This window comes from Nymphalis io, chromosome 8, assembly GCF_905147045.1.
Source record: "Nymphalis io chromosome 8, ilAglIoxx1.1, whole genome shotgun sequence".
Taxonomy (NCBI): Eukaryota; Metazoa; Arthropoda; class Insecta; order Lepidoptera; family Nymphalidae; genus Nymphalis; species Nymphalis io.
In genome coordinates this window covers 8619563-8642403 of record NC_065895.1, presented here as the reverse complement: position 1 = coordinate 8642403, position 22841 = coordinate 8619563, and the positions used below count along the sequence as shown (strand labels likewise).

Here is a 22841-nt window from a genome sequence, read left to right as displayed (position 1 = left end):
CAGAGTAGACTATATATAAACCACAGAGAAAAAATTTACATCTGTCTGTCAACGTCGAACTAAAAACATAACACGATTAATATTTTTATTCTCTTTGGTCACGCCACAATTTTGCTTAATTATTTTTTAAACCATAATAACGTAATATACCAATGTTTAAAGTTTTAGAATCATACTATAATGTATAGAAACTATGTTATATATTTTTACATTACATTATAGATTACAATAAGATACTCATTGGTGTGAGAAATTAATAACCATGTCAATATTTATAGTTTACACATGTTATTTATGGTTTATTGAAGCTTAACTGCTTGAAGCATTTGGCTTTTTCTTATACTAAGAATTATTTTCCGAATGCAACGGGTATTTTTAGTAAATACGATAAAAAATGATTTTATAGAATTTTAACTGAACTGACAATCTTATAAATAATATGCTTATGTGCAGAAAATGATGACATGATATAAATAGAAATTTAAATTTATAATATTCAGGAACATTATGAAAAGATATTGAAATTATTTGAATCATACCTTTTTCATGACATTTTTATTCAGTATATTTGAGTTTTATAGTATTAATATATAACTTTATCAATATTTCCTCATTGCGTCGTCGTAAGCGTTACCATGGTATATAGAAAAACAACAACATAAGTTGCTTATGAACAACTTGCTTCTAAAAATAGCTTTAAATGAAAATATTTTAACAAAATGTCCCTTTTTAAAGTAAAACAATGGTGGTCTAACGAAAAATCCCTAAGTGAGGTTTGCGATGAGGGTACTCAAAATGGCAAATGCATTAAAGTCGACAGATTTAACTCACACAGCGATAGCGACTGTTTAATTGTTGGCCAAGGTTCCTTAATGAAAATTTATAAGCCAAATTCCGAAAACGATGACTCCCATTCAATTTTAGAGTCACAACTAAAGGATGTCGTATTGCAAATCGAAACAGGAAAATTTATAGCGTAAATTTCTGTTTCTTAACATAAATAAAATTATTCTTCCATTACCAAGTTCTGATAAAACATCTTTTGCAGAGACTCTCCTGATCGTCAAATATTGATATTACATTCTAAAAGTTACGCTATATATACGTTAGAACGAACAAGAGGTCAAATTGATGTTGGTATGTATAAATATTTCATAACTAATGAATAATTTTATTTGCATTATGTAAGGACTTTAATAAAAATTTAGTTTATTGCTCATAATAGGCTACCTTTACGACATTTCAGACAATTTTTACTACAGGATGATTAAATATTTAGTTGACTATTAAATTAAACAGTCAAAATTACTTAAAAATCATTTGTTTATGCAAAAATCATAAGTTTTAAATAACAATTAAATTGACTGACTTTTATGACACGTCAGATAAAACCGTATAATGTAAAAAAAAATTATAAATAGACAGTTTACATGTATACACAATCTATGTGTGCGTATTTAAGCATTTGTTAAAAATGTTCCGTCAAATTTTTCAAAAATCGTTCCTGGCGGCTTTTACCTCAAAATGAAGCGTTTGTCGGATAAGTCCGACACACCGATGTGAATGGCGATCCATTCAGAGGTAAAAAACACTTTCATTAATCAAAAAATAAAAAGTTTATTTACGAGATCAGCTTTTAATATTTCTTAAGTAATTAACACAACAATAAATAATCAAACAAATAAAAAAAAAAAAAAAAAAAAATAGACACCATTCATATTTTGATTTAAAAAGATAATGTATTAATTTAAAAGTGTATCGAATTCTCATCACAATTCACAAAAAAGTAGTATTCGTCTGTTGGATTTTCTGTTATACTTTCCTATTGTGGATTAACTAAATTAATTACTTGAAAATAATATTTACTATATTTACATTTTAATTCATCAATGGAAATTTAATTTTATTCATAATAGTATTTATTTAATAGTAACAAACCAAACAAAAATAAAAAGGTTATTTATTTCAAGTAAACCACATGGCCTTATTTCGATAATTTAAATAAATTGAATACCTAATGGTGATAATACCTGATGGTATTCATTTAGCTAAAGTAAAAAAAAGCACTCATTGTACAAAAGGGTTTGGCCATCAGTTAATAATAAAAACCTTGCTTAGTCGGAAACGGTTTACGACAGAGTCTGGATACGGCGAAGATCGGCATATACCGGTTTTTGCCTCCAACAACTAGACGGACTTAACCAATAATGTACTTAGAGGCTATAATTGTATCCTTAGAAGTAATTTCTTAAAATATGAGTTTTATTCAACTTTGAAATAATTATTAGATAAAGAAATTGTTTTATAAAATTGTAAACTAATGTACCAACCAGCACAGACCCGAATAACATCACACAAAAACACACAGCGTATTTTTTTTAACAATGTGGTATCGTCTTGATGAAAGTTAACTGACAAACTAAATTACAAATGAACTTTTTTCTCTCTGTGTATTTAACTAACGACATGTGCCTAAATTTATAGATATTAGAACAGTAAACCGTTTTCGTACATCATGCTGCTATGTACGTAGCTATTAAGAATTAGTCGTATTCCTTACTGTACGGCCTTACCCGCCCGACGGTCTTCCCCGAATTGACCTTACCTACTTTACATTAATTAAGATTGATTTAATTTTAGGTGAGCAGAATGTATTATCTCCCGTAATAAGTCATTTATTTACAAGGCGAGCTTTTAGCACGACGTGTGGTCCATTTGGCTATTCAAAAAGAGATCTGATATGCATTCAGGCTTTAGATGGTACATTAAGTTTCTTTGATCAAGACACATTTTTATTTATGTGTGTGTTCAACGACATATTGATACCGGGACTGGTACATTTTATACCAAACAGTGATCAATTTATAATTTGCAAGTCGACTTGGATTATGGAAATATATAGGTACAAGCGAATAAAATATCTTCTATCTATCTCAATGTATTTTTATGTTTACGTTTAATGTTTATCGCCTTTTAGTTATCAACAACTAGGCGAGTTAAGCGAATTGAGTACTCGACCAAACAGGAAAAACATAAACATACCCCAATGGATCTATAATGCAGGAGAAGAAATTATATCTATCCAAGTTATACGAGTAAGCATAGCAAAATAGCGTATATTAATAATAAAATAAAATCGGCTAAATCTTTCGAAATAGAGATATAAAAACGTACAATATTGAAAACGGACTGTCTATCTATATACCTACATGAGTTTTGTTATTCGATGCTGTTATCTTTTAATTTTTAAGCTAATACATATTTTATTTTCTGTTTTAGACGAGTAACAGTTTTTCCAGTATTGTAGCAGTTGGTGAGAGACATCTGTATTGCTTTCAAGATAATGGTCTAATGAAATTCATGATTCGATTTGATTATATGCCGATTTGTTTTCATGCATATTTAATTGGATGGTACTATGGTACGTGTTAAATCTGCTACTAAATAACTTTTAAAACATTAATATTTCTTTACTTTTATCTTTACATTCTACATTTATACAGTAGGTACCTACGTTTAAAATCGGTAGGTAGGTAATTTGTTATTTATGAACATGTAATGGTCATTACTATTATCGTTCTTCTTGTATGCATTGTAGGTTATTATTAGTCATTGCTTGCATACACGCAGCTTGTTTCCACGCGTGTGATCTAAATACATACATATATTTTAGTTTTACAACTACTTTACATTTTCCAGAGCCAAATTCCCGACTGCTGGTTATGGTAGCTTCTGAAGATTCAAAACTATATATTTATGAAGGCACATCACTTTTATGGTCATGCGATTTAACCCATAGACCAATATCAATAGCTCGTTGCTATCTGAACGCTTTACCGGGCGGTATTGTAACTCTGTCAACTAAAGGTATAATACATGTTAGTTTCTTGGGAACTGAACCGGATTTAAATGCAAATGGAAAACCAATGAATGATATGGTTGATCCTGATCAAATTCAAGATGAATTAGACTCGGTCGAAAACTCATTGCAGAAAGTCATGGATGCTAGAAAAGGTGGCCATAACAAAACCTTTAAAATTGTTAACATTTGAAAACTAAACCTGATAGATTTTTTTATTTTAATTTTCAGAATTTGATGACGAAAACGAGGAAGGCGACCAAATTGTAAATATTAAAGTCGAAATCGGTACACCTAATGATGATCCTATTTCAAATTATCCGCCCAATAATATAGAGACTTTACAAACATGTTCAATGGTTGTAATCTTAAGTTGTGTCAATCCAAGCTCCATACAAAGTATTCAAATAACGTATGACTGTGTGCCTCCTATTGCTTGTTCGGACACGGCTTTATGTTTCGAAAACGTAAATGGTACAAAAATTATAGAGACCCAGGTTTATATATCGAATGAAGCAGATATATCCGACTGCGGTATAAATATTGTAATTAGTGCCGTCGACATTAAAGGGAAGATAAAAATTATGTCAAAGCGAGTATTGCTACCACTAAAGCTTTACTGCGTACCCGTTGACAACGTCGTGGAAAATAACTTCAAATTAAGTTTTAAAACTAATCAACCGTGTTTAGATTTGTCTGAAATATTTACTGGTGAGTACTTATTATAATTTTTAAGGAACATTTCTTTAATTAAAATTGGTCTAAATTTGGCTCAAAAATAATGTTAGCTTTTACGTCTAGTTCAACTAATCTTATTTGTATATAATAACATTAATTAATTATGAATATTAATATCCTTTTATTTTCAGAGTTTACAAAAGAAGATTTAGCAAGTACAATTAAAAATAATTTAACATTCAAATATCGCACTTCAAACAAAACAGTTACCGTTAAAGCTGATGATGATTTGTATGCAATAGAAACGAATGAGCTTTCTATTATGTCGCCAATATTTGAATATTTTGTAAACAATTTAAAAAAACATTACGCCAGAGCTGGTGTAACCGACTTTAAGATACATTTTAATTTAGATGAAGAATTAATAAAGGTTGTTTTGCATACCTTTTTAAAAAGCATCGAAAATCATGCTAAAGAAAGAATCAAAACGAAGAGCTTGGAGGTAAGTTTGATTTATTGTACAAAATTGTAATTGTAGCAGTTTAGTTAAGGTAAGTACACAACGTATAAATAAAAACAGTGCGTCAACTTGGCATTTTGTCAGTAACAAAAAAGTGTAATAGGAAACGAGTCAGTACAGTACGCCAAAATTGCAACCTTACGCATTTTTCTTATTTAAATACCAAAAACATAATAGTATAGTAACAGCCTGTTAATGTCCCACTGCTGGGCTAAGGCCTCCTCTCCCTTTTTGAGGAGAAGGTTTGGAGCTTATTCCACCACGCTGCTCCAATGCGGGTTGGTGGAATACACATGTGGCAGAATTTCGATGAAATTAGACACATGCAGGTTTCCTCACGATGTTTTCCTTCACCGAAAAGTACGAGATGAATTATAACAGAAATTAAGCACATGAAAATTCAGAGGTGCTTGCCCGGGTTTGAACCCACGTTCATCGGTTAAGATTCACGCGTTCTTACCCAAAAACATAAATATATATAAAATAAAATAAAAACATAAATATATTATTAATTATAATTTAAAAAAAAAAACTTGCGTACCGAGACGAATAATTTTAATAATGTTATACTTTATAACTATTTTTTTTAGTATGATCTCAATGTACTTCAAAGACAGTTCACTCTGGTGCAGAAGAGGCTGTTAGTTCAATACGGATCGTTACCCCCGGGTAATTGTGATGGTTTAGAATTTTTAATGAATGATACACACGAGCGCATTAAGACAGTCGCATACGGAATAATGCAGAGTAAAAGATATGTATTTAGGTATGTTATACATAATGTTCAGGTTTAAAGGGTCAGTGGGCTAGTAAAATTACACTAGGCACAAGGATATTACATCTTAGATCCTGTGATTGGCGGTGTAAGGTGTGGTTCATACTGCTCACAGTGCTATAATATATAGTCTATGGCTAAAGTTGAAGTTGGTCTATTTGCTAGTCTTCTTACTTGAAATTACATGTATCTTTTAAGCGCTGGCAACATTTTAAGAAGAATTGGAAGCATTATTATTTATATACTCAAAGAAAAATTAAATGACGATTTCAAAGTGAAACTCGTTGAGGAGATGTTGTCTTTAAATACTCTTAACGATCAATTTCAAGTAAGTATCTTCAAATTTCATTATTATTAACAAATTATTGAGGTAGCATAATGTGATTTTTCTTTAGGAATGGGAAGAACACGTCGCCCAGGGTCTATCATACATTCTTAATAAAGTATTTAAAAAATCAGAGAAGGATAAAGAGAAGCTTGCACCCGTCACCGATCAAGATATACTATCCCAAACTAACTTGAAAAAGTTTTTAAAGCAAATACGTATAATATTTGAAAAACTTCTAATCGATTGTCAAGACACTAGCGAGATAAAGAATAATGTAATACGCACAGAGGAATTTGTTGAAGTTATATAATTATCATTTATTATAAGGCAGTAGGAATTTACATAAGCTCATAATAAACTTAAGTCATACAAACGAGAACAAGCTTTATTTCGTTAGTAATTAGTTATATAATAATTTATTATGGTGTAAAATTGTCTGTAATTCAAGCAACGTGTAATAATGTGTATAACGCGAGATTGAGGTACAACATATGTACTATAAGGAGAAGAAACTTGTCGCGTCATTTCTTCTTTGCGTCCTTGAGTCCAGCACCAGCGTTGAATTTGAAGAAAATGATATCACCATCCTCTACCACGTAATTACGACCTGGAAAAGCAACAAAATATAAAAGTCATAAAGCGTGCTTGGTCCAGCCATGTAAAATAATTTATACTTATAAAATCGTTTATCCTGACTGACTATCAACAAACATCTAAAACTCTAGAATATTGAAATTTTGAACACTAAAATTCAGTACTTTTTATGTCATCTTAAAATGATAATTAAAAAAAATCTTTAATATAATAAATATTATAACTAGCATTTAAATTTATCCATAAATAACTATTGTCTTTTATTGATCAAGAAAAGCAATAATCTATTTTTAAAGAATATGTAATAAGTTTTGATGTTTGTGAATAAAAATATATAAAATTAATATTAAAATTATTGTTTAGCAATGATTATTTTATTTGAAATTGTTATTTAACAACCACCAGGTTTTGTTTGTGACAGTAACTGAAAGTTGACACTGACAATTTCTAGAAAATTTTATATGTAATGTGTTAATAATTAATCAAATTCAAAATACATCCGACTTAAATTATTTTTAGTACCTTTAATCAGTACAATTCATCTATGAGTCTTTATCTTTAACCATAGACAATAATATTATACTTTATAGCGTTGTTTATTACTTAAATTTTACCGCATTTTACACGTGATCCGTCTATACTCTCAGTCATTCCGAACATTTTTAAAAGCATAACAAAATATACATACCTTGTTGTCTGTATTTTCCGGCTGATTTACAGGCTGCTTCTGAGCCTTCTTCTTTGAAGTCCTTATAATGCATAACTTCAGCCATTATGAAACCTTTCTCAAAATCCGTGTGAATCCTACCAGCAGCTTGAGGCGCTTTAGTGCCTTTCTGTTAAAATAAAAGATTTTGACGTATAATCAGAGACATAACAATATAAAAAATCTACAATAACAAATGTTTATAAATTTACCTGAATAGTCCAAGCTTTGACTTCATCTGGACCAGCAGTGAAGAAGTATTCCAATTGAAGCGCTTTGTAGCCTTGGACAATTATTTTGTCTAAAGCGCTGAAAGGTAAAGAAACATTATTTATTAAAATTTGTTAACAATTGACATATATTTTTGTTAATTTGCACTTAGTAGTCTCTGCACTATATAAAGTGGACAATGTGCGTTTTTGCTCAAATTATTTTTTAATAGATTTTATAATTAAAAATAAGTTCTCTCTTAGATTTAAATTTTTTGTTAAAAATGAATTTATACAACAAGTAATAGAATAATCAGTCTTTATGTAGTAAAATTTTTCTTTCAAATTGTTAATTGCATTTTCGCTTTTATGTTATTGTATGTATTGGTATGTTAACATTTATATGTCAAATTTAAAATATCAATTTATTGAGTAAGTACCTTGTAATATTATTTTCTTTCAAAAACTTTTGCTTTTCATCAGGATCCATTTCGAATAACTTGCTTTCTAACACACCAGAAAATGGTATAAGAGGTGCCCCGGGGTCATTTTTATCAATCCATTCCTTAAGTTTTGGTAACCTATATTAAATAGATATTATACAAAAATTAATTATAATTTTATTTTTATATAAATAAACAGAATTGAACTTATATATATATTGTGCAAAATAGTACTAGTTTATTTTCTAGTTGTTTTTACAGCTATGTTCATTTTAGCACCAACTCACCATTTATTCTTTTTCCTTATATAATCTTTTTCCGACAGGTTAACAAGATAAAGTGCGGGCTTTGATGTTAAAAATAGGTATTTGTTCAGAACCTCGATCTGAAAAATTTAATAGTAAGAACTGATGATATGATTTACGATCAAAATTTGTAGTTCGTTTTATCAATTTTATACGTACATCCGCTGCGCTCCAATCCCCGAAACGAATATGTTTCTTTTCCTCAACTAAAACCGTTTTTACTTTTGCAAGTGTATCCTAAAAAATAAATATTTATTTTGAATAGTAATGATTATATAACATATTGTATAAAAGATCAGTTAAGTGGTCGTATATTTTATAAAAGTAGATATATTTAATTTTTGTAACAAATATTTACTGTTTTTAAATAATTACCCATATTTCTATTTATCCCTCAAATGAAACATAAAACTTATGTTAGGAGAGGGGAATAGTCCAATGGTCAGGTTTGGACATGAGACTTTCACTTTGTGCTTTTTATGCTTATATATTAAAATTTTAAATACTGAAACTAATAGGGTGACAATCTATAGAAGCTGTATTATTTGCAATTTACACTTTGATTTCAAGTACTTAATTATTTTCAGACAAAAATTGTAACTGTTGGTTATGTAAAACCTTTTTTAATGTATTTAAAATATTCTTTATGAGCTTACATATTCAGGTTTTAGTTTTTTATCACCACCGCGGTTGACAACTCTGTCTAATTTTTCTACATGTTGAATGAGCTGCTCTGCATCTTTAAGTCGCAATTCTTCACCAATAGTTTCTAAGTCTCGGACAGGGTTAACATCACCGTCGACGTGAATTACATCTTCATCATCAAATGCTCCTGAAATATAAATAGAAATCAATATAATTACCAATTTTGGTATTAAAAAAATCTTTCCAACATTAGCATAATTGTGTACTCACTGCAGAGATTGAATATAGCATCGCAAGCCTTAATATGCGACAAAAATGCATTTCCCAATCCTTGTCCTTCCGCGGCACCTCGAACGAGACCGGCTATGTCCACTACATTCAGAAATGCAGGTACTTTACTGAAATTTTAAGATTTTTGTGTCGTGATATAATTTTGATAGTGGTTATTGAACAATGCAATTATTATTTAAATATTTCATTATTATTAGTATATTACCTGGCTGGTTTGTGATAGGTGCAAAGATAATCAAACCTCTCATCCGGGACTGGTACTCGACTTGCTGAAAAAATTTAGTTGTTAACTTGGCGTGTCTTAAGTGTTTAATAATCGAGATCTTTAAAAATATTTACCAATTTACAAATCAGTGTGTCACGGTAATATCTTACAGTCATTCAATAATAAATAAATTTATTATAAAAAAAATTTATTAGAACAATATAAATCATATATAATCAAATATGCAAACATAATATAGATCAATGAGTGACTTTCACAAATTCGATTCAGATTCTAAGCCAATACTTGTGGTTGAAGTAATAGTCGAAGATTTTCTTACAGAATTAACATCAACTTGTTTAGATTCTAATTTAAGACAATAATTTGTATAATTAGCAAATGGATTATCTATTGATCGTAGTCGTAAGCCTATATCTCTAACTAATTTACATCTGGCTTCAAACGTTTTGAAAACCTTTAAATAAATGGATAATTTGGATTCATTTACAAAACGTGTGTTGTGTGTTTTTAAATATAACGCTATATATAAAATAGCCGACAAACTTATGTCTAACCCTGGGTATTTCGGTCTATACATATTAACTGCGCAACAAGCCTGTGTTATTATAGTACCAACACTTTGTTCCAAGAAACCCAAATGAGGAATATTTTTTAGTGTTAGTTCAGGGAATATATTGGTTTCTTTAAAAACTTTAATATTATAATACAAATGAGGTTTAGCCAAAAACTTTTTAAGGCACTCGTTACTACAAAATAGATATATTTTTTTCTTGTAAATAGCAGCATATTCATTATTTCCATTAATTTTTATTTGAGCTGGTAGTTTTTCTGCGTACGTTACTATACATATGCCATTTTCGTAAACAAGCGAAATGTTTACAGTTTTTACAATAACTGGAATTTCAGGTATATTTATTCTTTTTGCTGCTAAGATTTTTTTTGGACATTTTAATACAATATTTAAATGTTCAGAACAAATCCAATAAAATACATCTTGGTATTGAACAAGGCCCGTTTTATCTGCAGGATAGCCACTATGACGTAAAATATTCTTATTAAAGCAAACAGGACAAAAATTTTTAAAACACGACATTCTTTGCTGAAATGCTTCGTTAGATATACCCATTATATCCGCACGAACTATATCTGACTTTGCATTAGTCAAGTAGTAATGGATTTTTGGTATTAAGTTTTTTATTGTCATATTCGCATCAACGTAACATTGCCATTTTGAATTGTTCCCATTAATTGTATATAGATTTTGTGTGTCCTGCTTTATATAATTTCTGACTTGTGAGCTTTTTTCGTACCAATAATTGTATTTGTAATCTATAAAAGAGCGAGAATGTGGGGGCTTTCTTTTGAGTATGTCATAATGATATTCTTGTTGTGAATTCTTCAATACATATTCTCTATCAGTATGGATATCGAAAATGATGACAGGAAATAGATCAACTTTGGACAGTTCACAAACATCATAAGGCGATTCCGGAAAACCATCAAGAACGAACCCATTAGTCATTATTCGACTATTTATTGCAACAGTTATGATAGCTTTTATAATTAATTCGGAATGAATGCAATTTCCTTTACGTAATTCTGATAGCATTTTTAATCCCAACACAGTCCAATCCATATTTTCTAAAATGAATCTTATTGCCATTCCTTTTGATATACACAATAATCCATACTCTTTGGCAAGTTTTGCAGCCAATTTACTTTTACCCGATTTTGGTGGTCCAATAACACCAATCCTTAATGGATACCCTTTAAATGATTTAATAGCGTCACTTAGAATATATTTCAAAGGATTAGTTCGAAACATTTCTACATATTTTTCTGATGAAATAAAATATATAAAAGACCGATGAATAATTGGAAAAATCTTATTTTTACGTCTATTTAAATTATAGGGATTGAATAGTGTACAGGGATTTTCAAAAATAAACACTGGACACATTCTGTTGAATTTGCTCAATAAAAAGAATCCTTCCATCAAAAGCATTTCGGCTATGTCACAGTTTATAATAAATGTTTGCTCTAAAAAGGATTCACATCGATTTCTTAAATCGGACAAGTTAATTAACACTTTCCGGACTACTTTATTCAAAGATTGTTTGCCATCCAGATATATTGTTTTAATTTTCTGCTCATCTAAAATATCTTTTAACGTCTGAATATTTTCCTCATCTATATCAAAAATACTTTCGAGCCTACTATTTATCTTTTCAAGAACATCATCAGGATTCTCCCATTCGTTTTGATCTGTCGGTTCCGGATATTCTTGAATGAGGTTGTTATAGGCAGTGAATAGCTTGACGTCTACGTTAGATGATCCGGTAGGATCAGCATCCATTATGGTGCTCTGAATAGATGAACTTTTCATGACTATTTCAGTATCTGGACATACGTTTTCTATTATTTCATCAATTATAAGATTAATGATAATCGTTTTTACAATAAAATCTTTCCAATTTTGTCGGTTCGTTTCTAATTTTCGGAATGCTTTTGTTTTGGCTTCAATAAGTTGTAGTTTCCATTGATTAAACATTTTCAGTGATACTCTTTCTAATGCCATTTCAGAACTGCTTTCTAGATGTATGACCAAATCGGGAATACAAAAACTCTCTATCATTACTTCAACATCACTTGGCAATTTTGGTAAGCCATCAACCACAATCCCAGTATTGACAAACGGGCTTTCAAACCAAAGTTTTTTAAGCATTGATTGGATTAACACAAAAGGTAAAGGCGATCCACGTTCCAAATAATTATAAACTATTCGGCGTAATTCTTGTTCATTCGACACAATATCCAACAAATTAGTAGAATTTTCTTCATCCATTTGAAACTCTAAAACGTCTTGCTCATCCGTATTAGGATTTGTAAAACTATTTTCAAACTGCCATCCAACTTTTTTAAAATGTTTTGGTATCAAAAATTCGTTGATAAAGTTTGGGAAATCGATATGTAACAAACCAAGTTCTTTGGCAATTATTTTAGCTATTGTAGTTTTTCCACTACCAATGCTTCCAATTAGACATATTCGAAAAGGAGGTATATTTTTTAATGGTATATTGTACGATTGGTACTTTGTAACATCATTTAATATTAATTCCTTACACGCTTCACTTGAGGAAAAAGAAAGTTTATTGTCATGTTTAAATGTAAATTCTGATTTTCCTTTCCATAAGACACCATAATCATTAAACGCAACGGGGCAATATATATTTGTTTCTCCTAAGTAATATGGTTCATTGTGTGTTAGATCATCTTTAATTGACTCATTATCATCTTCTTGATTTTCAGGAATATCATCGATGTTAAGAGGTTGTTTACAATAACTTTTACGTAGTTTTAATAGGACTTCGTCTATGATTTCAATATCGCTTTTATTTTCAAGTTCAATTTCAATGAAAGCTTTTAAATGTTCTTCTAGGTTTAGTTTTAATACGTCCCAATCTTCGCGAAACTTTTCTATACTTACTGTAAAAGATGTTAGTAAATCGTTATTGTTTTGTTTATTAGCATCATCTTTTTCTTTAGTGAATATTAAATAGAATACTTCGTTTATTAATTGCTCAACTATAATTTTCATATCTAATTCAGTAGAATTAAAAGGTTTCTGCAGACTTAATTTTATTTTCATCATGACGTCAGTAGATAGAATATACCTTTCTTGATAATTTTTAATACTATTTTCTATTTTAACATAATGTTCAATTAGATCAAGATCAACTTCCCTATTTTCTATTAATGTTATAGTGTAATCAGGTAATAAATTATTCCCGGTGAGATATTTCCAATATTCGGGATTTGAGGGAAATCCGTCGATTATAAACTTTCCATAAATTTGCTCCGAGGTATTATTGTCAACAGATTTTGAATCTATTTTTTTTAAGATTTTAATAATTTCCGACGTCACTTCTTCAGGTGTTGGCTCTATTTCTTTTTCTAGTTCATTAGATTTTATATAAGCTGATATGTTTTCGGTAACGTCTTCATCATCTAAAGTAGGTGTGGCAGGTTTGCTTATTTCGGTAGATAATTCAGGAGGGGCAAACTTCATTAAATTTTTATTCATCAACAAGTTTTCACATTGTTTCAAATCATCTTCAGATAAATAAGAGAGTTTGTTTCTAAGAATGGTAAATCTATTTAAAAAACTTGGTGGTGCCTCTGCACTTTCATCTTCAGATAGTTTTAATTTTTCTTTCAATAATTTTATATACGAACTTAACATAGTACATTGAGTGTTAAACCATGTATTTAATTTAGATATTCTATCTAATTCCATGCTTTCCCATTTAGTAAATCGAGCATCTTCAATCGTTGAAATAATTTCGGAGAATATAGTTTTAGCATAAGTGTTATATTTCTTCTGCTTTTCAATTTCCAATATGATAGGATAACTTAAAATAGAAGCATCAAACATCCAGGATAAGCAATTGGCAATCATAGATTTTCCGGATGACTTTGTGCCTATAATTATAATACGACATGTTGGTTCTAGATATTCCAATTTTAAATAAGGTCGAGGATTTCTGCAAAACTTCACCATTGCATCCAATGAAGACAACAGGTATACATGTTTAAAAAATGTGACTGCATATTTTGGTTTTCCTAGTATTGTTCTTCGTTTTTTAAGCTCAACGGGACATCTGTTATTCCAATATGAAGCGTATCTATTAAATTTAACAACGCCACTCCTTACAACATTTAATTCTTCGACTAATATCCAAAACTCTTCTAAATCTCCTGAAGGATCATCGAGATATAATGGTTCTGGTATAATTACAGGTTTTATAGGCATGAGTATTAATTTTTCCATGGTTATGTACATCATTTGATGCATTGAAGATCGCCCATCTAACTTGATTATAGCATTTGGATCAAATTCATTTAATTTTTGTTTAAAAAATGAACTTATAGTATGTTTGTAATTACAAAGTTGATCTATTGAATTAAAATTAAAATTTATTGGTTGCTTGCAATTATATTTAGGGTTGAAGTTATGAATGTCATATGGTTTCTTGAAATCAGTTAGACAATAATTTGTCGGCCATCTCACTTCTTGCTCCACACTAGTTGGAAATGGAAAAAAAGTAACTGAGTTGCTAGGATAATTCAAAAATTTACGGCTTCTCTTAGTTATTATGTCCATATTTGGACACGAAATAAAAATCACAATATCTGGATTTAAATCGAACAATTCTTGAATTTGCTGTAAAAGCAATACTTTCGTAGTAGTATAATGTGGAATTACACGAAAAACGCGGTTGCTACAGGATTCCAACAAAAATTTCGGTAATTCAACTATTTGGTCTTCAATTTCTTCGCCTTCAGGTTCTTGTTCTTCATTTTCTTCTTCTTCTTCTTCAACAGTAATCTCATTTTCAAAGCTCATAGATATGTTTGACACGGACTTTCTGGTTTTTGATTTTTTGTTTTTAAAATTACATATTAAATCAAAAAGAATATCTTCAACAATCATAATTGACTCTTCAGTGTACAACAAACTGAATAAGTATAGATCATTTTGCCTCGTAGTTACCAATGGTATTCCTGATATTATAAATCCTCTGTGTAATACAACGGGCGATTTTAATTTCTCCTTCATAATAGAAATAATTATATCAAATTTACAGACTTTATTATGTCTCATGTTAAAATCTAAGCATTTTCCTGTTGGACTCTTTTGTTCAATTTCGTCAGTTAAAACATTTTTAGGGCACAGATGAATGCAATTAAGTTTTTTAGCCAAAGCTTCTCCTAGATTATAACTTCCGGCACCCTGTTTTCCCAATATCAAAAATGTTTTTGGTTTTTGTTTTAAATATGCTTCCTGCGCGTCCATATCAGTCCAAATATTATGAAAGTCCAAATTATCAGGCAAAGGAATGCCAGTGTTATTCAAGCCTAAAACAGTAGCCGCTAAAGGTTTTTGGTTACATTCTTTAAAATCTAGCTCGGTTTTATTAAATATTGCATAATCGCCATTATACAGTATATTTCGATCAACATTTATATCTTTAAAGCCAAAAGTATCCTTATATTCAATATTTTTAAAACTTTGTTTAAAATGCGACATCATTAAAAACAACAATAAAATAGTTTGACAATTTTTTCTTTTGACACAAGACATGTGTAAACAAAAAAGTATATATATTATACAAAAAGTATACATTTTAATATGTATTACGCAAATAAAATCATTTTTCATTCCTTATGTAAGTATACAAAAAAAAGTAGAGTCAATTGCGAGGATAGTAAAATTAATTTATGAATATTTGACTAGTAAATGATATAGTCAGCCTATGACTGCCTCATTGGTCTAGTGGCTTGATATAAGGCCGCAGACCCGGAGGTCCTGGGTTCAATTCCCAGGTAGGGCCAATAAAAAGTTATTGGGTTTTTCTGTCAGAAAATTCTCAGTAGCAGCCCGGAGTGTGGAAGTTGGATGTGTGTACACTCCCGTGCCTCGGAAAGCACGTAAAGCCGTTGGTCCTGCGCCTGAACTCTTTCCGGTCGTGTCGGATTGCCGTCCCATCGGATTATGAGAGTTAGGAAATAGAGAGTGCACCTGTGTTTGCGCACACACTTGTGCACTATAATATCTCCTGCGTAGTTGGCTAATCTCTCTTGAGATTGGCTGCCGTGGCCGAAATCGGTCTGGAGGACATTATTATTATACAGGCTATATATATATATATATATATATATATATAAGATAAGCTTATATATATGTAAAACAATTTAATTTTGCTCATATCAAATAATAATTAAGAATCATTATCATTTAGACTCATATATATCATTTAGACTTAGTATGAGACATTAATGTGAACATCTATTGTGGATATACTATATAGATTTACACGAACATGAGTAATTTCATTTTAACTAAATAAATAGTTTATGAAAAAATATATATTGATTCTCACTTCAAATAGATGTGTATACTAACTCTTAAAAATTAAATTTAACATGGTTTTTCGAATATTATGTATTTACAATTATTATTATGATATTTTAAAGTAATTATTTATAAGTTATGTAAAGGTTTATAGTTGGTGATTTTTTTTTATTAAATAGTAAGGCGGACGAGCATATAGACCACCTGATGGTAAGTTTTTTTTTTTTTATAGAATAGGAAGCTGGACGAGCATATAGGCCACCTGCCTATGCTTATAGCCAATGCGCCACCAACCTTGGGAACTAAGATGTTATGTCCCTTGTGCCTGTAATTACACTGGCTCACTCACTTTTCAAACCGGAACACAACAATACCAAGTACTGCTGTTTTGCGGTAGAATATCTGATGAGTGGGTGGTACCTACCCAGACGAGCTTGCACAAAGCTCTACTACCAATGATAATTAATTTGTATAAGCAAGTAGATAAATAAGTCATATCATCAGATGTCTATATCCCAAATCTGACCTTACACAATGATAACTTAAGTTAATACCTATGCCTGTAGTTACACTGGCTTACAATTCAAAAGTTTGCAACAGTCTATAATTGTCTCATGCTAGACTAAGGCTTTCTTTTTATTTGAAGAGAATTTTAAGAGCTCATTTAACCACACTGCTCTGATGTGGATTGGTGGATACACTTACAATCGATTCAACCCATGCATACAAGTTTTCTCACATTGTTTTCCTTCACCACCGGATGTAAGATGAATAAGAAACACAAATAAAAATATGAATTGCAGTAGTAATATTCTGTGGTTATGCCAGATTTTAAACCCACAATCTTCAGGTCAGATTGAGGTAATCCAGCCACTGGGCTAATATCATTACTTATATTACTGTACATTTAATTTTTTAATTATGTTTAAATTATAATGTTTATTACTGGTTGATACTTATTTTCATTAGGATCGATGGTACAAAATGGGAAATTTTCAGCAGCCGCTTGGCTTTTAGTAAGCACATTGAAAAATGTTGATTTGCCAACATTTGGAACACCAACAATCCCCACTTTCAAATTTGTACCAACTCTTCCAATAAGTGGTTTTTTTTCAGGTTCTTCTACTTTTTTAGGTGGCATTCTAAAATATAAAAATAATTTATTAGAAATATACAAAAGAAAAAATAAATATTTAAAGTTATATGACACAATATTATGTTATTAATTTTTATTTCACAAAAATACAACAGAAATCGAATGTAATTAATGTTCATGTTACTTCCATGAAATTTCAAAATATTTTGCGAATCAGTCTTCTACTTAACTAGAAACATTTAAAAAATTCTCAACATTGTGAAATTTTGAAAAACCTATAGTACCAACTATCTGTTTTAATTTAATAGGTAAATTAAAATGCAAATTGTTCAAATATTAACAGATTTGTAAATATAGAAATTTCATTTAATATTTTGACTTTTCAAGGTGATACACGTGGAGTTATAATAGTTATAAATTGAAAATAATCAATACAATAAAATTTTACCAATATATCATAACCTCTATTTTCTTACCTGTTATAATTATGATAGTATGTAGTTCACAATATAAAAAAGCTGTAAATTGTCAATTTTTTTCCTGTTTAACGTTTACAATCTTATTTAATAATTCAATAAACTATGATAAAATACAACATACGAATCCACGATGCAGTACTCGTATACCGCACCAACAGATTAAATTTACAAATGTCAAAGCTGACAACTAACCACTTGTCGACATAAGTTATATTATCGAACTAATTGCACAATAATCACATTTATCACGTACCTATGTACATTTTATAAAACTTTTACTTTTCTTGATTATCATTTAGATTTCATTCCTTAGAACACTTCAATGATAACCTAGTATTCATTTCTCATTCAAAATAATTATAGATTGTATTTACAGATTAAATATAATTGTTTTAAAATATTAGTAAAAAACTTTAAAAAAACCTTTAGGAACTTCTTGGATGTCGTAACAAAGCTCTTAAAAAGTTGCTTAAAGTGGTACATGACCCTTTTAAAATATCGATTGTCAATTATTGTAGTAACCCTTTTACATATATAAAGAAAGACAATATCTTTTCTGTATTTCTCGTCCAAGTCTGAAAAAACTGATAACAATTTTTAGAAACTAAAACTTGTGATTATCATTTTACATACGAAAGTAATGTTGATAAAAGAGTTCGTAAACTAGTTGACGTTTACAATATAAACAGCAAAGATATTTTTTAGTACTTAGTGAATCGATATTTTTCTTTGGCATCGAAGTTGGTATAGCTTCAATAAGAACGATCTTGAAGACTAATTATAAAAATAAGACAGTTCAAACCGAGATTATTCCGAACATAAAACCTCTATAAATCGTCGAAAGTTTTATCATTTAGGCAACTATTTATTTTGGATGTTTTTCGTAGACAACACCAGCCCCTATAAATTGACCAGACACAGCTAGCGATAACCAGTCGGCGCTATTTTCAGATGAAATCATGTCTAATAGAATCGGCAGCTATACCGAGCTGCTTTTAGCGACAATTATTTGTTATTTCAAGCTGCTCATTTATATATAATCTAGCCAATACATTGCTGGATCTTATTACGAAAATAGAATGTAGGTGAATGGTCATAAAATAGCTTTTAACGCTTAAACAAAGAAACGGTCACATCTAACGCTCACACAATTCCATTATTATAAGGATATAACTGATTATTACATACAAGTACATTGTTCTACAGCTAGCAACTCTTTGTTATCTCACCATTACCAGGTATCGTATTCAACGCAATTCTTCTTTTGTAATGCAGGAAAAGAGGCATAATACAAGATTTTACTTAAAATCTACCTACTCCCCTCCTATTCCCTTATTGTGTGAATAACTGTAATAGGTGTATTATATTTATTTGATAACCATATTGACACCCACTAATATTTAGAGACTATATCAAATATACTCTAATTCTCCAAAATTCCAAAAAAATACTTTTTATTTATGGATTAAAATAAAAGCAAAATGTATTATCTATTTGTTCCGATATTAATTTCCCTTAAAATATTAGCTAAATCATGAAAAGGAAATAATAATTACAATGAATAAAAATATTATACTCATAATTTTTCAACAGAGAATATAATCAACTTCTTGAATAAGTACAACAACATTTTAAGTTTTCTGTAAACCTAATAGATGAATTACAAAATATATCATAAAACAGGAATAAATATAAATTTTTAATAAATAGCATTAGTATAGTACTTTATGCAACTTTGTATACACTATTTATTTACTTAATGCTAAGAATTTGTATGTCATTTTCTTTAATTCTACTTAATTATGTTAAAAAAAATAAAATGACAACATACATTAATAGATAATATATTAAATATTTTTTTATTTATTATAGTGTAATTTTGATCACTATGTTGTTAGAGATACCCAAGGCGGAGACATAGGTGCAGGATTTTGCAGATAAGACATGACTACAGCTGATATTGAAAGCATGAAGGAGCTGACAATCTGAAAATAAATTATTACATAAATTGATTTATTACAAAAAAGATGTGTAAGTGATGTATAAGTAAGTCTGAACTATCAGAAAGTGTGATAAACAAGTAAGATTTATATATTAAAGTTGTTAAGATTTTGTACAAATGACTTAACAAAAAAATTTAGTCCATTTTTTGTAAAACTTAACCTTTTATTTAAATATTTAATCTTTTACTCAATATAATATAATTAATAATACCTGTTTTGTATCATCTGAAACTCTAGAGTTAGCAAAACTAATGCTTGAACAAAACACAGCTGTCCAAGCACACCATTTCAGGCGCATCATAAGGCCACACATTGAGAACACCATAGCTATAAAATAAAAATAAGTCAAAATTATATCTATTAATATTCTTTTATAGTCAAAAATAACAAAAATATATGAAATAGTTATTTACATTAATTGTAGCTCTTAAAGCTACACCATTGTTTGCTTTACAGAACTTTGCTATAATAGATGACATCTATTCATAAAGCTATACAAATAAGATAATGCTATACAAACAACAAATATTGTTACGTAGGTCATGGTTTAATTTAAGTTTTATGCCATCAGTTATTACCAAGAATATTCATGTAGTCTGTAGTAAGGTCCTCAGCTGGAGCTGAAGTTGCTGGTGGGGGTTTATAACGACGTTCACGATCAGCTCGCCTTGGATCCACTGTTAGCTGCATCTGAAGTGAGTTAAATTTATATAGCCACTTTATTTATATTATTTTAAAAATTTAGTTTGTTTAAAAAAATCAGAACACAAGAAATTTACTTTTTTCGATTTTAACACTGGCCCGCAAATAATTGAAACTTTATTTATCGGTACAATTCAAAAGTACGGAGCTTGAACGCTGGTAGGTGGATGTATTATATTTTTGTTTCGTAATTGAATTATATACTTTTAAGGGCTAATATAAGACATATAACAGTAGTGACGTCTGCAACTGTATGGTTTACTTCTTTACTGGAATATAGAACTTGAAACTTGAGAGTAATACTGTACTGTCTTGACAATAACCAATTTGACAAATAACTCGTGACATTGACAATTTGACAGTAACATGATATTTAAAAAAAAAAGAGAACAGACTATAGACTAGTACAGAGTCACCAATTCCAAAGTCGTGTCACTTGATTTTTATTTTTTTGATTTTAAATATCTCTACAAGTATTTATTATTTTCTTATTTTTTTATGCCATCAAATTGTCAATTAATTATACACAAACATTAATTTTTTACTATAAAAGCTCGCTCTATGTCTCACTGTCACTTCTTATATTATATAGAAGCATATTCGGAAACATTGTGTATTGTTATGAAGAAATAAACTCAATTATGAAGTTTTATTTCAGAATTCCGTTCTGAGTTATTACTTTTAAAACATTAATTCGAGGTCAATTTCATATGTTCTTTAACCTTAATAAAATCTTCGTAACCATCATCTTTACCCTTTACATGCGCGCTGTATCATGTTGATCGATGTATGCGTGCTAAGTGATGTCAGTTATTTATTATATTTTCCTAGTTAAATTTTTACACCTATAATTAGACGTTTTATTAAATAAATTTGTACATATTCATGTATGGAATAGCTAAAAAAACAGTTTTAACATGTTATTTATTTCGAATAAATGAAGGCGTGAAAAAATAAAAGCTTGTAAAAAGTACAAGTTGTCGAAATAACTGTACTGAATAACTAGTATATCTATGTAATTTACGTTAGTATTGGGTAAGTAACAGCCTGTAAATATCCTATTGCTGTGTCAAGGCCTCCTCTCTCTCCTTTTTGTAGAGATTTGGAGCTTACTTCTGCTACAATGCTGGTTGGTTACATGCAGGTTGCCAGAAATTGTGTTTTAAATTTATTTTAGAATGTCGTATGTTATTATAAATATATTTCGTACGTACCTATATACAACTATTAAGAACGTGATTTTTTATTCACTATTTATTTAAAAGTAAGTATACTTATTTAGAAGAAGTATTTTAGGTTGGTAGGTACTTATGAAACATAGGGAAAACTTATTGAACATGAGAAAAACATTTATTCAAAATAATAATTATCATCATTCATTATATAATTATTTATTTATTTAATACTTACATATAGGTACAATACAGGAAAGGTAATTTTAAACCAAGCACATACCTTTCTACCTATCTAGGTTTTGTTATTGACTGTAAGTAGATAGGTAGGTATTTAGGTACCTGCCTATGCTGAAAGTTCCAAATCAATGTAGGTAATAGATACTTATATGGAAATTATAAATAAATGAAAATTATTTTCATACTTTAAGACTCAGACAGATTGTAATACTTATATAATATTAGATATAATACGAATTATTATTAAATATGACTGGAAAGCCTCTGTCATTTTTGATATTAATCAATAATAATCTATATTTTAACAACAACAACATTGACTCTTTATGGCGGGAAACTGATAGACTTTGAATGTTTTTTACGAGCATTGCGATGATTGCATGTTGAAATCTAGTTAAAACTACATATAGTGATTTTACAAAGGTAGAAGATATGTTCATTAACCTTTAGGTTTTTGTTATTTTAGGCAAACATTGCTGTTCCCGCCGCGCAACCCTATGGAACTGGTAAAATATGTCTACAAAATGTTTATTTATTTGTTAAAGTCGTCGTTGGTGTTTGTTTGGCACCCTCATCCCCTTGCGACTGCTCCTTTCGCGCTATCAGGCCCGGCGCATTGCCGGCGCATTGATTGCTCTATATGAGCATGCACAT

At 29.6% G+C, this 22841-nt stretch overlaps 3 protein-coding genes across 3 annotated transcripts; 1 reads left to right on the top strand and 2 right to left on the bottom strand.

Moving 5' to 3' along the window:
- The first annotated feature begins 719 nt into the window (after positions 1-719).
- LOC126769969 (protein PTHB1) lies at positions 720-6470 on the top strand. The gene is made up of 11 exons (XM_050489039.1): positions 720-976; positions 1049-1137; positions 2641-2902; positions 2978-3095; positions 3280-3421; positions 3700-4014; positions 4091-4570; positions 4729-5039; positions 5648-5823; positions 6031-6160; positions 6228-6470. Exons 1-11 carry the CDS (start codon positions 720-722, stop codon positions 6468-6470), a joined length of 2523 nt encoding a protein of 840 aa, XP_050344996.1.
- A 57-nt stretch (positions 6471-6527) lies between these two features.
- LOC126770036 (obg-like ATPase 1) lies at positions 6528-18273 on the bottom strand. The gene is made up of 11 exons (XM_050489173.1): positions 18068-18273; positions 17458-17637; positions 9559-9621; positions 9333-9460; positions 9074-9249; positions 8577-8654; positions 8400-8497; positions 8110-8250; positions 7673-7769; positions 7443-7590; positions 6528-6767 (listed from the first exon to the last, which is right to left on the bottom strand). The coding sequence occupies exons 2-11, from the start codon at positions 17634-17636 to the stop codon at positions 6682-6684; spliced, it is 1194 nt and encodes a 397-aa protein (XP_050345130.1). The 5' UTR covers position 17637; positions 18068-18273; the 3' UTR covers positions 6528-6681.
- A 1625-nt stretch (positions 18274-19898) lies between these two features.
- Positions 19899-21098, bottom strand: LOC126770115 (protein Asterix). Its single transcript, XM_050489282.1, has 4 exons — positions 20853-21098; positions 20652-20763; positions 20285-20400; positions 19899-20055 (listed from the first exon to the last, which is right to left on the bottom strand). Exons 2-4 carry the CDS (start codon positions 20761-20763, stop codon positions 19957-19959), a joined length of 327 nt encoding a protein of 108 aa, XP_050345239.1. The 5' UTR covers positions 20853-21098; the 3' UTR covers positions 19899-19956.
- Between the last annotated feature and the right edge of the window lie 1743 nt (positions 21099-22841).